Genomic DNA, 17,098 nt, shown 5'->3' with positions numbered 1-17,098 from the left:
TAATGTTTCTTTTCTGGAAACTCACTGCATATCGGCAGCTGATGGCTCACAGACTGGCCACAGTCAGCGGGCCACCAGTTAATGTCACGTAAGCATTTTAGAATGTTTCTTTTCTGGAAACTCACTGCATATCGGCAGCTGATGGCTCACAGACTGGCCACAGTCAGTGGGCCACCAGTTTGAGTAGCACTGATCTAGAGTCCATATAAAGGCTCCCAGTACAGTGTTGAAATTACACAAGAAAGAGTAAAAGATAATCTGTGAAAACTACTTAGCAACCAAGGTTCTATTCCTAGTCATTACTACAAATGCTAAACCTTAAAATCTTGAGCTTTCATGGCAGCCCAAAAAGTATTTCAAGCATGAACAATTGTTCACTTTCTAAAAAGTACAAATGCACCTCATGTTACAATATTGCTCTCAACTCAGGGAGAATGCAACTGTTACTCACACCGACAATTTAAACCACATCCAAAAAATGGCTGACTGACTGATAGTCAATTTTCATTTACCAACACACTACAACCACTAGTCTATAAATTCACTGTAATTGCCCTCAGTTTCATCTACTACAAGGGTTCCTGCTCCAATCACCAATTTGTATACCATTCCTGTCCAAGCCCATATACTAGTTTTTCCTCTTATCCTTGCATACCTGCGAAGAGTCATATATAAAACACGACCTAATTATTCATTTTCAGACCTATACCCATCTGAAGCATTGTAGAATATTACCCAGATTGAAAAGCTATTGTAGAATATTACCCAGATTGACTTAAAGACCATGCAAATGTATAGGGAACTTCATTTCCACCTTACACTAAATAATTACTAATGCTTTTAAGAATAAACAGTCACACTATATCATCTTTTCTACCTTATGAATTTAAGCCCTTAAACATATGTAAGAAATTGATAGAATACAAATTAACACTGTTAAGGATATTAGTTGCATGGAATGGAATATACTTGCTTGAATCAGTCTGTTACATATATGACCAGAACTTATTTTATCAACCCTGGAAGAATGAGCCAATGACCAAGACTTTAAGTAGTTAACTTGCTAGAAACACCAATCAAGACTCCCTTGAATGAAATCATGTCATTTTGAAAAAAAGAGAGAACACTTTACATAATTTAATCCTAGACACACCTAAAAAATGGGATTGTCATAGCTGGAATGTTTTAGAGGATAAAGGAAACACAGCAATCCTAGAATACTGAACACTAAAAGTAATTAAATACTTTAAGACACTCAGACCATCATTCAACCTATTCTACAAAATGATTACTTTTTAGGCTTTTAGAAATGCATTATTATATATCAAGGCAAGAATGTGGGAATCTTTTAAAAAGTTTCTGGGTTCAAATTCCACTGTTGTTAACTTAACCTTTTAGCCCAGGATGAATAATATAAATTTCTGTAATATACTAGAATCAATTCACTTAACTATACACCCTCTCATTATGATGGGAGGAAAACCCTTGCATTAAATCAAAAGAAAATATTGCCCTATTTATTTGACTAGGCACAAACCAAGAGGTAGACTTTTCTTTACTTTTTTTTTCTTTTTTTGGTTCTAAGTTCTCTCTGAGTGAGCAGACCAATGGTGAAAGCTCAAGTTATGATCATCCTTCCTTTCTGTATAACATAGATCACATTATCTCATGTAACCTTCTCTATTTAAGGACAAGAGTTCAAAGATTTTAGTCTCGGCTTCCGTGCCAGTGGCACTTAAAGGGCACCATTCGAGCATGATCGTTACCAGCATCGCCCTACTGGCACTTGTGCCCGTGCTAGAAGGGTGCCAAGAGCACCATCTGAGCGTGATCGTTGCCAGAGCAGCCAACTGGCTTCCGTGCCAGTGGCACGTAAAAGGGCACCATTCGAGCGTGATCATTACCAAAGTCGCCCTACTGGCACCTGTGCTGGTGGCATGTGTAAAAGGATTCAAGCGAGGTCGTTGCCAGTACCGCCTGACTGGCAAAAAGCACCCACCTCACTCTCTGAGTGGTTGGTGTTAAGAAGGGCATCCAGCTGTAGAAATTCTGCCAAATCAAGATTGGTGCCTGGTGCAGCCATCTGGTTCGCCAGCCCTCAGTCAAAATCGTCCAACCCATGCTAGCATGGAAAGCGGACGTTAAACGATGATGATGATGATTTTAAACAAGTCAAGCAATTGAGTCAAAAGGCATTCCAGATGTAACCAACATGTCCTTTTTCCCCCAAAGCATAGTGTGCCAATGCTTACATTATCTAATGTGCCCTCCCTTCCCATGATCAGGTACTTACACGAAGGAGATTTTGCTGTTATTTCTAGAAGATAAAACAATCAATAAGAGGCTCCCATGCTGCTCAAAAAACAGCTAGCTGAATTTACTGCTGTGCAGTACTAATACTATTTCATTGACTCAAGAGGGAAATAAAAACTAACTCAGCAATGCAGGGTTTGAACTAGAAAAACAAGGAAACTAAATTTTAGAAACTGTTAAAAGCATTCAGTCATTTCTTGCTATTATCAACTCAATTTAAAGTGACATTTTAAAGTGTTTCAGTTTTGTTTCTGTTCTACTTGTATACTTTATAGGTTATTTCACGTAATTTTAAAACATTTCAAAAAGTATTTTCAGTGGGACAAACTGAAATAGAGTTCTACCATCTCCATTTCTCTTCATCCCCGCCCCTCTCTCTCTCTCATATATATATCGAAAGTAAATGACATTATTAGCTTCCGTGTACACACACACTCATTAGAAACATTCCTTAATTTATTCTTTTTTAGGATAATTAAATTATTCTACTGGAATACTTGGATACTGTTTAAATAATTAAAACGTTCCCTTTTTTAATGAATAAGAACGCATTTTTCATTTTAAAAATAGATAAATAAAATACATATGATTTGGGATAAGATTTATAGTTTGGGGTTCAAAAATATTGAGAGAGAAAGAGATTTTAAAGAAATTTCACAGCCCATTTTTCATTCCTCCTTTTTTGGATGAAGGAATAAAAAGACAGGTATTCTTCTGAAATACCTGTACGTGTCTTGTTTTTCGAGTTTGATGACGTCTGATAGAAATTGGTTATGTATAATGTTTTCATATTCCTATGTAATTATAAACAAAGCAGTACATACATAACTACATACCTACATATAAAGATAGATAGATAGATAGATACGCATATTAATGCACAAATTGTATTTTAAGGAAAAGATAAAAGAAATTTACCATGCGAGCCGCGTAAAAATTTCCAACAGCCCTGGAAATACTAAATCATCTCCACTAATATGCCATCGACGATTAAACAACACTAAACCAGGCATTGTTGACTCCAACAACACGTCAAATTAGTCCCATATTTCAAGCATTACAGGGATTCTTTCCGCACAGACGACAATTCCCCGAGTCTTAAGTGTGGGAATTCCTTCATTAGTTTCGTATTTTCAAACGCGCGTGTACACACAGACAATGCGTTATATACATGTATGTGTGTGTGTATGCATATATATATATATATATATATATATATATATATACATAGATACATACATACATATACATGTTTATACATACATACACACACACAGACTCAATCATATGAAAACATTAATCATATACATTCATAAAACTGCTAAGATAAATACTTAAGGGTTACTATTTTTTTAATAGCTTTCATTCTCAAGTTAGCTTTGCAAGAAACAAAATTACGAAAACGTGCAACACTTCTATCTGTTTTTGTTCAACTTCAATCGTGATTTGATAGCTAACTGGTACCACCTTGTCGTTCTTTAGCTTCAGGTCAGCTCTCATTCGACAGACCTTGTGATCAAATACGATCTGTCTTTGATCATCCCATCTTCTCGGACAAAGCTTATCTCAAGCTACGTTATCTAATATTTGTGAAGGTAGTGTGGTTTGAATGGGCATCTGCCCGCTACTTCTAGCAAGTCGAACGACCACGAAGTAGTTCCTTCATTGGCTTAGGGTACATTATCCAATGTATTCTTTATACAGTAGGATTTTTGAGAGATTTTGCCGCTATTTCTACCAGTACTATCAACCATATAACGGTTTCTCCCATTTATGAGACAGACACAAGACCTGAGAGGTAATGAATAAAAGATCGTACAATACCCTTGCTTATTTCGAAGAAATGAACGGCGTAAGTTAATTGAAATGTCTATAACCTGGAAGATCCCTAGTGGCGAACTAGACTCGTTGGGGTTATATAGGAAAGACTTCCTCCCGTCCTCAACCAATTTCCCGCAGAAAACGGGGGTTTGTGTAGAAAAAAAAATTTTCGAAACGTGGAGTAGATAAAACAGTGACAGCTGAAGAAGGGGAATACTCCTTGTATTGTATGTCTTGTACTCTGTTTTTTTCGTTGTTTGAAAAAAGTTCGTTTCTATGTTTTCGTTTCTCATTGTGTTCCTCGTTTTCTTGATGTCCTGTACACATATATGCATGTATAATATACATATATATGTAGGTATGTACGTATATGTATGTATATATGCATATATTTATATATTACTAGCAGTATCGCCCGGCGTTGCTCGGGTTTGTAAGGGAAATAACTATATAAGCATTTTTAGAGAGTTACTTCCCTTATAGATGCCAATTCGGGCTTTCTTAGCCATTTCTGTTTTGGTGTCTTCAAGCCATGAAGTCGTTGTTCTAAAAGAACGCTGGTCTCCTTGACAACGCTTTACGACGTTGATTTCCTTACACTCCCTTCCCCACAGCTTCACGAGGGAGGGAAGAAGGGGGAGAAGCAAACAGGTGCAGGTGTGACCATGGACGCCAACTCCACCGCCATCGACACACGAAAAATTATGCATTAAAATGGAATAAAAAATTATGTTAAATTATTTTTGAAATCGTAGACTCATCGTAGACGCGCGCTAATACTCAGACGGGCTCGATATGAATCACGACTATAAGATACCCGAATTTGGTTAAACTGCACCACAAAATGTGGGAGTAGTTAGGAATCTAAATCGAAGGGGACAGACACTCACACAACTACAGTTTTATATATATAGATTTGTATTATATGATCGAACGCCACGCATCCTTTTCCAAGTAAGTTTTATTTATATATATACATGCATAACTAATTAATGAGAGAGACAGAAGATGGAAGATATGAGAATATTTATTGATCACTACAATCATTTCAACCCATCCCTGGCATAATTTTATAATTATGTATAATGATGTATAATTTTATTTGGGAAAGCATTTACATTTATATATATACATATAAAAAGCATTAACACTGCAAAAACAAAAACAAAAATAGTTATAGCAAATTAAGGGATACAACTTCATTCTTATAGAAGATCCATAACAAAAGATGAGATACAAAAAGAAACAAATACACAATACAAAACCAAGAAGAAAACATCTAGAAATAAGTTGTGTGAAATAGAGTTTATTTTAACGAGATACCACTTGAAATCATCTGAGGAGACACATCTACACTGAGGGATACACTTAAACCAGTTGCTTTCCCAAATAAAATTATACATCATTTTTGAAGCTATAGGATGATACACAAGCACAAAGGTTCTGCCATGGGCAGAATAATTTCGTATTTTCTAATTTTAATTTATTTATAGACACGGGACGAGGTCAGTGAAATATGATCTTTGGTTGTTGAGTCTCATGGAGGCAATAAGTGACCAAAACTTCTAACGATTTGCTGCGCTTGAGAAAACACATCAAGCTAAGTGAAATTGTAGTCAGGCCAGTGCTAGTGACTCTTAAAAGGCACCCAGTATACTCTGTAAAGTAGTTGGTGTTAGAAAGGGCATCCAGCTGTAGAAACTGTGCCAAAACGACTAAGTAGAGCCTGGTGCAGCTCTCCAGCCTACCAGCTCCGGTCAAACTGACTAACCCATGCCATCATGGAAAACGGATGTTAAATGATGATGATATGTGTGTGTATATATATTTATATGATTGATTGATTCTAGTTTCAGCTCATGAGCTGTGGCCATAATAATAATGAAATTATTGTATACAGTGCTCAGGTGCACCACAACTTGTCAAAAGTGTGCATAAAGCATATGCAGTAATGTACAAATGTCTGGAAAGTGAACAGTGTATGAGTCAGATACATGTTTGCGTGTTTATGGAGGGGAGAAAATCCGGTGTAGTGTTGGCGAATCTCAGGAAGCATGGAAGTTTTGAAGGATGCAGTGCTCCAACAACTAACAGCAGATGCCAGCAGTTTGTTCCATGCTTCAGCAACTCTTAGCATGAAAAAATGTTTCTGAAAGCCTTGGGAGCTGTGCTGTTTTCTGATTTTGTAAACATGTCCACGGGAGTTAGACAGATGGGGTTTGAAAAGGTGCTCAAAGTTATTGTTTGTAAGATAGTTAATAATTCTATGGATGTCTGCCAAGTCAGCTGCTAGACGTCGGAGTTTCAATGTGTCCATGCCCAGGGAAGTAAGGCGTTCAAAATATGGCAAATGCCTGATGGAGGGTATTCTCTTGGCTGCACGTCGCTGAACGGCTTCCAGACAATTAATATCCTGGGCAAGATAGGGGTTCCAAACCAGTGATGCAAATTCCAGGTGAGGTCTTACCATAGCTATATAAAGCCACAGAATGATAGCCGGAGAGCGGCTCACAAAAACTTGGTGAGTGATGCCAAGACACCCTCAGCCTTCTTGGCAATTTTAGCAATGTGTTTTGTCCAACGCAAATCGCTGTCGACAATAACACCCAGGTCACGTTCACATGAAGACTTTTTGAGATTAGTGTTGTGGAGGGAGTAAGTGGACACTGGGTTTCTCCTCCAAAAATGCATGGTGGTACATTTGTCCACAGCCAGCTTGAGTTGCCAGTCCATGATCCACTGCTGCATTGTGTCCAGGTCTGCTTGCAATAGAGATCTATAGTGTACAGCAGTGTTTCCCAACCTTTTTTCCCGGCGCCCCACTTTTTCATAGCAAAAGTTTTTACGCCCCACCTTTTCCCATGTCCACTCACATTTACAAGTACTTGTGGGCCTACTTACAATTGAAAAAAAATCAAAAATTAAAAAATTGTATTCAAAATACAAAAAAATAGTTTGAGAATTGAAACAACAGGCACTGAAAGTGCATAATAACACCCAATAAATCGATAAAATTATTACGATTTCTCATGTTTTTAAAAAATGTCAATTTATAAAGAATAAAGAAACACGTTTTTTCAGTTCAATTATTTGACGGTCAGCTCGACTAATTTAGTGAGAACCCTGTGCCTGATGCATACAGCACAAGTTTTTAATTTGAGGAGACAACTTTGTTAATTTCAGTTGTAAATCGCCACGTTTTGTAATCTCAAGCCAGTTTCTCTTGGCTTCGAGCAAATTATCAACTGCACTAAAACCACATTCGAACAAATAAGACGAAGGGAAAGGAATCAGTAGCTCTCTCGCTGATGTAGAAATTTTAGGATATTTTCTTTCAACCTCGTCATATAGCCACATCTTTGTACCTTTCAATTTAAACAAAGTCTTCACTGATTCATCATGTTGTAATTCTGATAACTCTTCTTGGTATTGGATTGTAGCATCAGAAACGTTAATCAGAAGCGGTTGAGTTAACCAAGAAGGAAAATTCATTGCCTTTAAATCGCAAAATCTGTCATTGAAATCCTTTATCAAGATATTTAAATGATCAATAATTACAATGCCAGCATCATTCGTTATTTCACATTTACTCAACCAGTAAAGTTCACTGAAATTTCTTTTGGAAAATTTCTTTTTCCATAATTCGAGAGCTGTAATAAATCCAAAAATCTTTGCTTTTGCATCAATAAGTGTCATGTTTGCACCTTGAAGTTGTTTATTCAAGTTTCCAAGTTTCTTAAATATGTCTGTCAAATAACTGACAAATGCTTTTCCATCCGTTGTTGACAGCAATTTCATTTCACATTTATCACTAAGAAAGTCGTTAATCTGATCAAATAATTCCATGAACCTCTTTAAGCAGTTTCCACTTGATAGCCATCTTACTTCTGTATGAAGCAATAATCGAACATGTTCAGCACTTTGATTTATACAAAACTGCTTAAAAAGACGTTCAGATTTAGAATTTCTTTTAATGCTGTTGACACACTTGATCACACTTTGAAGAATCTTGTTAAGAACAGGGGACAATTTCTTGGCAACCAAGTTTTCTCGGTGTATTACACAATGGACAGTCAACATGTTTGGATTTTCATCCTTCATCGTTTTTAAGCATCCCGTATTCTTGCCCATCATGGCAGGTGCACCGTCTGCCGCACATGCCAGTAAGTTTTCCTTTGGTATTTTGTTTGCATCCAAATAATGTTTGATTTTGATGTAAATATCATTTGCAGTTGTGGTGGTTTCAAACGATTCGCAGAACAGCATCTCTTCCTGAAACTCCTCATGGTCAATATACCTCACATAAGTCAATAACAGAGCCTCACTGTCCCGGATTGTGGATTCGTCCATTTGTAATGAAAACTTATGCAATTTTAATTTCTCAATGAGCTGGCTTTCAACATCTTGCCCCATTTCATCTATTCTGTTCGAGACAGTGTTATTACTGAGTGGCATAGTCCTGATATCTCCATCATCTTTTTGTAATACAGTTTTTAAGAATATTGAGATAGCAGGTTTAATCAGTTGCTCTCCAATAGTGTGATTCTTTCCATGTTTTGCTATAAGCAAGGAGATTTCGTAGCTGGCTTCAAGGGCACGAGTATGAGGCGCTTGTTTTGCATGAAATAGTGAAGTGAGTTTTGTTCGGTTTTTAAATTTTTCTTTCAATGATTTGAAGTATTCCAAATCTAAATTAGAATTATTAGGATGTCTTACCTTTAAGTGCGCTTCCAGCCTACCTGCCTTCATTGACTCATTGCTCATCGTCTGATTACATAATAAGCAAAACGGTTTACGCTCATCATGCTCATCAGGAATGAATCCAAACTTCAAAAACTCCACCGCGTATTGACGAGTCTTCTTCTTGTTTGGTTTGCTCATTTTCAATAGGGCTAACAAAAGACTAATTGAGGCAAACTAATTGAGGCAATTGATTGGCTTATCTGAATAGTAAGTTTATTGCTCAGTGCGGGATCTTCTTTGTCTCGCTGGGGTGCGAGAGTTTCCGATGTGGAGGCTTCAAAGGAAAGACGGAATCTAAGGTTGTGCCCGCGATGACCGCTCGTCATGTACAAATATTTTCACAGCCCACGTCTATGCCCCGCGCCCCACCTGAATTTTCTCAGGCCCCACCAGTGGGGCGTACGCCCCACCTTGCGAATCACTGGTGTACAGGATCTGACCTCTTTATTTCAAGGTACAGCTTGATGTCATCTGCATATTTCAGCACTGTGGCATTCTTTAAGTTGGCATCTATGTCATTAACATATGCAACAAATAAAAGGGGGCCAAGAACAGATCCCTATGGTACACCAGATGTCATCTCATAGGGGAAGAGTGCTGTCCTAGAACTGTGACAACCTCTTTTCGGCCGAAAATAAAGGACTTCAACCAGTTATGGAGTTCGTCTCTTATGCCCAAAGCAGAGAGTTTCACCATAAGTCTTTTGTGTGGCACAGATTTAAAAGCCTTAGCAAAGTTCAGGTAAACAACATCCACCCAGGATCCATGATCAGTGATTTGGGTAATGTCCTCAAGAAACTCAATGAGTTGATTACAGCAGCTAGAGTTAGGAATAAATCCAAATTGTGACGGCTGGATGAGGCTGTGAGACTTCCAGAAGTTCCAGAGGGTTTCTCTGACACAGGATTCTATCAGTTTGGCGATGCAGCTAGTAAGACTAATGGGGCATATATGTGTGTGTATATATATGTGCCAGTGGCACGTAAAAGCACCATCTGTTCTTGGCCGTTTGCCAGCACCGTCTGGCACCTGTGCGGGTGGCACGTAAAAAGCACCCACTACACTCGCGGAGTGGTTGGCGTTAGGAAGGGCATCCAGCCGTAGAAACACTGCCAGATCAGACTGGGCCTGATGCAGCCTTCTGGCTTCACAGACCCCAGTTGAACCGTCCAACCCATGCTAGCATGGAAAACGGACGCTAAATGATGATGATATGTATATATATATATATATATATATCATCTTTTACTTGTTATTCCACTTATTGGACTTTGGCCATGCTGGGGTACCTCCTTGAAGGGTTTAGTCAAGCAAATCAACCCCAGTACTTATTTTTAAGCCTGGTTCTTATTTTGATGTTCTTTTGTGTAGGCTAAGTTACAGGGACATAAACAAGTCAACACCAGTTATCAAGCAGCAGTGGTGACAAATACAACAATGCACACACATAGATATATGCATATATACATGCACACACACACATATATATATACAGGGTGCAATGGGTAAATTGTCACTATTTTATATTTTTAATTTTATGTATGCACATTGTTTGTTGTTGATTTTGTTGACTACACAGTATAGAAAGGTCAGTTGGATACCATCTGTGAGAAAAACAGCATCATGACGCAATTCACTCTGCCAGAAATTTGGAAATACCATGCTGTACTGCTTGGCATTCACACCAGAAGTGATAAAAATCAAACATCCAGTTAACATCATGGTGTTTGGAGTGATCACTAGTGATGGTGATGTTATGCTTCCATTCATCTTCCCACACGGCCTCAGACTCAACACAGAGTCTTACATCAAGTGCCTGGAGGAAGTAGTGCTGCCCTGGGTCAAGAGAGTGACTGCTGGAAGACCCTACACCATGCCACACAAGCAGTAAAACACAGTCATGACTGTCAGACAATTTCTGTGACTACATCACCCCTAATATCTGGCCACCTAACTCCCCAGACTGCAACCCACTTGATTATTATGTGTGGGGCACAGTTGAGCAAGAGACAAATAAAACTCCTTGTAACACCAAAGATCAACTGAAGGCAAGGATTATGGCAGCATTCACCAACTTAAACAACAAGACCATCCAGAAGAGTTGCAGGAGATTCTAAAATCGTCTAGAGGCCATAGTTGAAGTCAATGGCGATTTTATTGAATAAATTTACTCTTTAGTATTTCAAGATATTTTTATGTAATATTGGTAAATATATCTGTTAAAATGAGATGTCAGTGCTATTTTCATTTTTGATTAATTTAGATGACAGTTTATTCACTGCTCCCTATATATATATATATATGACAGCTGTTTTGATTCAAGACTTTAGAAATAAATTAATTAGCATAATTAAAAACATATTAAAGCTGGATCACATCAGAGTTGGCTAAAGAAATATCATTAGTATATCTTTACCTAACTCCAGTGAGATTCGGTTTTAATATGTTTTTAATTATTCCTATTCATTTCTAAAGTCTTTAATCGAAACAGCTGTCACAGATGATGTCTAATTTTATAATAAATAATTATAATTATTAATTTAATTATCTCTCTATTTTCTTTTTTTCTTAAAAATATATATAAACAACATTAATTGTAATATTCAATACTTCTTGTGATAGGTAATAAACCAGTATATTCATTGGATTTTATTATTCCTTAATGAGGTTTACAACCTTTATTTGAACTTCATCATCATCATCATCATCATCATTTAGCGTCCGTTTTCCATGCTAGCATGGGTTGGACGGTTCTACTGGGGTCTGTGAAGCCAGAAGGCTTCATCAGGCCCAGTCAAATCTGGCAGTGTTTCTACGGCTGGATGCCCTTCCTAACGCCAACCACTCCATGAGTGTAGTGGGTGCTTTTTACATGCCACCCGCACTGGTGCCAGACAGAGCTGGCAAATGGCCACGAACGGATGGTGCTTTTTATGTGCCACCGGCACGAGGGCCAGGCGAGGCTGGCAACGGACACGAAACGGGGCGATGCTGGCAACGGTCGCGAAATGGAAAGTTCTCTTACATGCCACCGGCACTGGTAACACATCTGCAATTTCCATTGATCGATTTCGATTCTGATCCTCACTTGCCTCAATGGGTCTTCACAAGCAGAGTTTCGACATGCCACCGGCACTGGTAGCACATCCGCAATTTCCATTGATCGATTTCGATTCTGATCCTCACTTGCCTCAACACGTCTTCACAAGTAGAGTTTTGTGTCCCAAGAAGGGAAGGTATGCATACGTAGGCTGGCTCCATCCCATGTAGAAGGCCACGGGTTGTGGACTCACTTGTCCTGCCGGGTCTTCTCGCGCACAGCACACTTCCAGAGGTCTCGGTCTCTAGTCATTTCCTCAGTGAGACCTAAAGTTCAAAGGTCGTGCTTCACCACCTCGTCCCAGGTTTTCCTGGGTCTGCCTCTTCCACAGGTTCCCTCAACCGCTAGGGTGTGGCACTTTTTCACACAACTATCTTCATCCATTCTCGCCACATGACCATACCAGCGCAAACGTCTCTCTTGCACACCACAACTGATGCTTCTTAGGTCCAGCTTTTCTCTCAAGGTACTTACACTCTGCCGAGTGTGAGTACCGGCATTACACATCCATCGGAGCATACTGGCTTCATTTCTAGCGAGCTTACGCATATCCTCAGCAGTCACGGCCCATGTTTCACTGCCATGTAGCATGGCTGTTCGTACACACGCATCATACAGTCTGCCTTTCACTCTGTGCGAGAGGCCTTTTGTCACCAGCAGAGGTAAGAGCTCTCTGAACTTTGCCCAAGCTATTCTTACTCTAGCAGTTACACTTTCAGCACACCCACCCCCGCTGCTGACTTGGTCACCTAGGTAACGGAAACTATCAACTATTTCTAGTTTTTCTCCCTGGAAAGTGACGGAAGTTGGTCTCAGAGCATTTTCAGTGTTTATTGTTCCTGAGCATCTGCCACATACAAAAACCATCTTCCTAGTTAGCCTTCCTTTGACATTGCTGCATCTCTTATGTGTCCATAGCTTACACTTGGTGCATCTTATAGAGTTTCTACCTACACCTTTTCTACAGATCGAGCAGGGCCATCTACCTGAAGGTGTTTGTGATTTGTCTACCTTCCTACTGATTACGACTTTGGTTTTAGCTAGATTGACTCTGAGGCCCTTCGATTCTAATCCTTGTTTCCACACCTGAAACTTCTCCTCCAGTTCTGATAGCGACTCAGCAATTAGAGCAAGGTCATCAGCATAGAGGAGCTCCCAAGGGCATCCTGTCTTGAATTCCTCCGTTATTGCCTGGAGGACTATGATAAATAGGAGGGGGCTGAGTACTGAGCCTTGGTGGACCCCTACCTCTACCCGGAATTCTTCACTGTACTCATTTCCAACCCTCACCCTACTAGCGGCGTCCCTATACATGGCCCGCACAGCTCTCACTAACCATTCATCTATCCCTAGTTTTCTCATTGCCCACCAGATAAGGGATCGGGGGACCCTGTCGAAGGCTTTCTCCATGTCAACAAAAGCCAGGTACAGGGGCTTATCTTTGGCTAGGTATTTCTCCTGCAGCTGCCTTACCAGGAATATAGCATCAGTAGTACTTTTCCCTGGCACAAACCCAAACTGCATCTCATCTAAACTAACTCTCTCTCTAATTAGTTGGGCTATGACCCTCTCCGTAACCTTCATCACCTGGTCCAACAGCTTGATACCTCTGTAGTTATTTGTATCTAGGGCATCACCTTTACCTTTGTAGCAGTTGACTATTATACTGCTACACCAGTCATTGGGTATGACCCCTTTGTGTATCACCTGATTAACTATATGGGTGACTAGGCTATAGCCGACACTACCAGACATTTTGAGCATCTCTGCAGTGATTCCTGATGGGCCTGGGGCTTTCCCTGTCTTCATGCTTCTAATTGCCTTAGCTACCACAGAACTATCAACTCGGATAGCTGGTCCCTCTGTTGGGTCAACATTCGGCAGACTCTCTTTATCCCATTCATTTTCTTCATTCAGCAACCTTTCATAGTGGCATCTCCAAACCTCTCTCTTCGCATCCTCATTTAGCGCAAGTGAACCATCTTCCATGCGAACACACTTCTCTCCTACCACATCACGATTCTCTCTCAAACACTGTCTTGCAACACGAAACACCTCCAGTCTTTGGTCCTCACGGTGCAGAACATTGGCAAATTTTTTCTTATCTGCTTCCCCTCTGGCTAAATAAACCTGTCTCCTAGCTTCTCTTTTGGCAGTCTGATACAATTCCCTGCTACCCCCATTTTTCCAGACCTTCCAAGCCTGTCTCTTTTCTCTAATAGCCCTGTCTACAATATTGTTCCACCACCACGTTATTCTAGGTCGAGAGGGGACTTTGCACCAGCCACAGATCTGGTCAGTGGCTCTCAGCAGGTTGTCCCTTAGAAACGTCCAGCTGTCTTCTACCCCCTGTGATGCTCTATCCCCTTCTACTTCGTCAGAGGCTTCAAGTAATATGTCCCTAAATCTCTGTCCATTTGCAGGATCTTTAAGCTTCCAGATCCTTCTTCTCCATATTTGACGTCTTCTGGTTGTCCTCCTAGTCCTGATCCTAAAGTCACTAACTACCAGTCTATGTTGTGGGGTACATTCTTCACCTGGGAAGGTTTTGGCATTTATAAGCAGCCATCTCTCCCTTTGCCTTGTAAGGATGTAGTCAATTTGGCTGGTATGTTGGCCCGATTGGTAAGTGACTAGGTGGCTGGTAGGTTTCCTGAAGTTAGTGTTGCAAATCATAAGATTATTTGCATCGCAGAACTCCAGCAGCCTGGTTCCCTCCTCGTTGCGGGAGCCATAGCCATAGCCTCCATGTACGCCATGGAAGCCCCCAGCATGTCGTCCAACGTGACCATTGAAGTCACCAGCCACAAAGATAAGGTCTCTGTCGTTCGTCAATGAGGTAGTCTGCAGTAGAGTGTCATAGAATCGGTCTTTCTGTCCATCGGGTAGCCCCGACTGAGGAGCATAGGCTGATATAATGGTTGCTAAACTATGATGAAGCACTAATCTAATCTTAAGTATTCTGTCACTTACTCTGATTACCTCAATTACTTTATCTACCCATTTCTCAGCGATAAGTATACCCACGCCACCAACCCCGTCAGTGTTCCCTGCCCAGAAAATCTTGTACCTGCGTTCCTTGCCTGTGAGGAACCTAGCTGATCCTCCTCTCCACCTTATTTCTTGCATGCAACATATATCCACACATCTCCGTTCAAGCATCTCGACTATCTCACCAGACCTACCTTTCAGAGTGCCAACGTTGAGGGTGCCAACCCTGAGGGTGTGGAAGGCATGGGCTCTAGAGACCCTGGGACGGTGGACAGTAGCTTCGTGTACCTGAAAAGAAAGCTCGCATTTGGCAGAATTCATGTGCAAGAAATGAAGTAGTAAAGTAGCCTTCAGTACAACCTGCATAACGCTAGCCTTTCATATTTTGCACTGTATGAACATTACCTTACATAGGTCGAGACTAGGGGTAGGGAGGGGTATGGATGGTGAGAGCATTTGCAGTCTTCATGGGAAGCAACCCCGGAATGGAAGAGAATAGGAACTTCCGGCATGCGTGGTGGGGGTGGGAGGGCGGGTGCACCGTAGCTGAGTAAAGAGGTTCTGTTAATCGTGAGCTAGCAAATGGGTTTGTATGAATCGGGAGACAATACTAAACGAAAAATTGAAAAATTGAAAAATCAGAGTGGCTATGAACCTGGAGACAAGTCTAAACGAAAAAAAAAAAAAAAAAAAAAAAAATGTTTGAGCTAGACAGGGTAATGAGGGAATACTGAAAGAATGAGTGACAATACAATGAGATGGAAATTGAAGAATAGAGAAAGAATAAGGATAAGTGCAAGAAAGAAGGTAGTCGTAGCGAGGTTGGACGATTCACTTAACTTTTAGCCATTCATGATCTGTGCGTATTCTTTAGATATTTTGAAGCGAGTGGGGTTAACGATAAATGCGATGGCTCTTTTATGTATGGCGATGATGGTTTTGGGGAGGGGGGGGCATAGAGGACCATGGCGATGATGGTTATGGGAAGGGGGGACATAGCGAGAGAGAGATACGGTTAGTTAGAAAGAGAGGTCAAGGGACACGTGACAATAAGCGGTGTGAGGGAATTTGACTGGGGACGGCATTGTCGATAAATAAACATTAGATAAATAGGTTTGAAAATCAGAAAAATCAGAGGGAATATCATTATTGATAGCTAATATAACACCGTAGCTGAGTAAAGAGGTTCTGTTAATCGTGAGCTAGCAAATGGGTTTGTATGAATCGGGAGACAATACTAAACGAAAAATTGAAAAATTGAAAAATCAGAGTGGCTATGAACCTGGAGACAAGTCTAAACGAAAAAAAAAAAAAAAAAAAAAAATGTTTGAGCTAGACAGGGTAATGAGGGAATACTGAAAGAATGAGTGACAATACAATGAGATGGAAATTGAAGAATAGAGAAAGAATAAGGATAAGTGCAAGAAAGAAGGTAGTCGTAGCGAGGTTGGACGATTCACTTAACTTTTAGCCAACTTATATATATATATATATATATAAAGCAGTAAGAAAAATAGTGATTTAAAAAGGAAGTGATTCACTTAGGTTAGACTTATATAATCTATTTTGCTAATATTTCTAAGTAGTTAACAAGTGCAGAGATAATAGGACAGCATGATTCAATGGAGGAGTAGTAATTGATAAGTTTTGTTTATTCACTTTTTTCAGTTCACACACACACACACATATATGATAAGTAAAATGTTTTGCATACAATGCTTATATAACATTAACAGCTTTCAATCATTAATTTAATGTTAAAGGCAGCAAACTGTTAGAATCACTTGCACACCAGACAAAAATGCTTAGTGGCATCTCTTTCAGCTTCTGTTTTGGTAAATCAAATAAAAGAATGTAAATTATAATGAAGAATTTTTCAACTGAAGAATGCTTTGCCTCTTGAAATCTTAGAATTTTATCCAGGTGAAAAATTTTCCCTAGGTTAGGATTTGCAATTCTGTATTGATAGTTTTATTATTTATAAGGTTTTTAAAGCAGGAAGTTGGCAGAATCATTAGCATGCTGGACAAAATGCTTAGTAGCATTTCATGTATCTTTACATTCTGAGTTCAAATTCCACCAAGGTCAACTTTGTTTTTCATCCCTTCAAGGTCAATAAAAATAAGTACC

General features: G+C 39.7%; 2 protein-coding genes across 2 annotated transcripts in view; both read right to left on the bottom strand.

Annotated features, from left to right (window-relative positions):
* Positions 1-3,438, bottom strand: part of LOC115209163 (diacylglycerol lipase-beta) — a 58,535-nt gene extending 55,097 nt beyond the window's left edge. The window contains exon 1 of the mRNA XM_029777390.2: positions 3,232-3,438. Within this exon, the coding sequence (XP_029633250.1) occupies positions 3,232-3,326 (95 nt within the window). The 5' untranslated portion in view covers positions 3,327-3,438. The remainder of the gene's footprint in view (positions 1-3,231) is intronic.
* A 4,528-nt stretch (positions 3,439-7,966) lies between these two features.
* On the bottom strand, positions 7,967-9,015 carry LOC115209519 (zinc finger MYM-type protein 6-like). The gene is made up of 2 exons (XM_036501666.1): positions 8,123-9,015; positions 7,967-8,021 (listed from the first exon to the last, which is right to left on the bottom strand). Exons 1-2 carry the CDS (start codon positions 9,013-9,015, stop codon positions 7,967-7,969), a joined length of 948 nt encoding a protein of 315 aa, XP_036357559.1.
* Between the last annotated feature and the right edge of the window lie 8,083 nt (positions 9,016-17,098).

Source organism: Octopus sinensis, linkage group LG3 (genome assembly GCF_006345805.1).
Source record: "Octopus sinensis linkage group LG3, ASM634580v1, whole genome shotgun sequence".
NCBI classification, from domain to species: Eukaryota; Metazoa; Mollusca; class Cephalopoda; order Octopoda; family Octopodidae; genus Octopus; species Octopus sinensis.
Note: the sequence above shows the minus strand (reverse complement) of the source record. Positions and strands in the feature narration are given on the sequence as shown.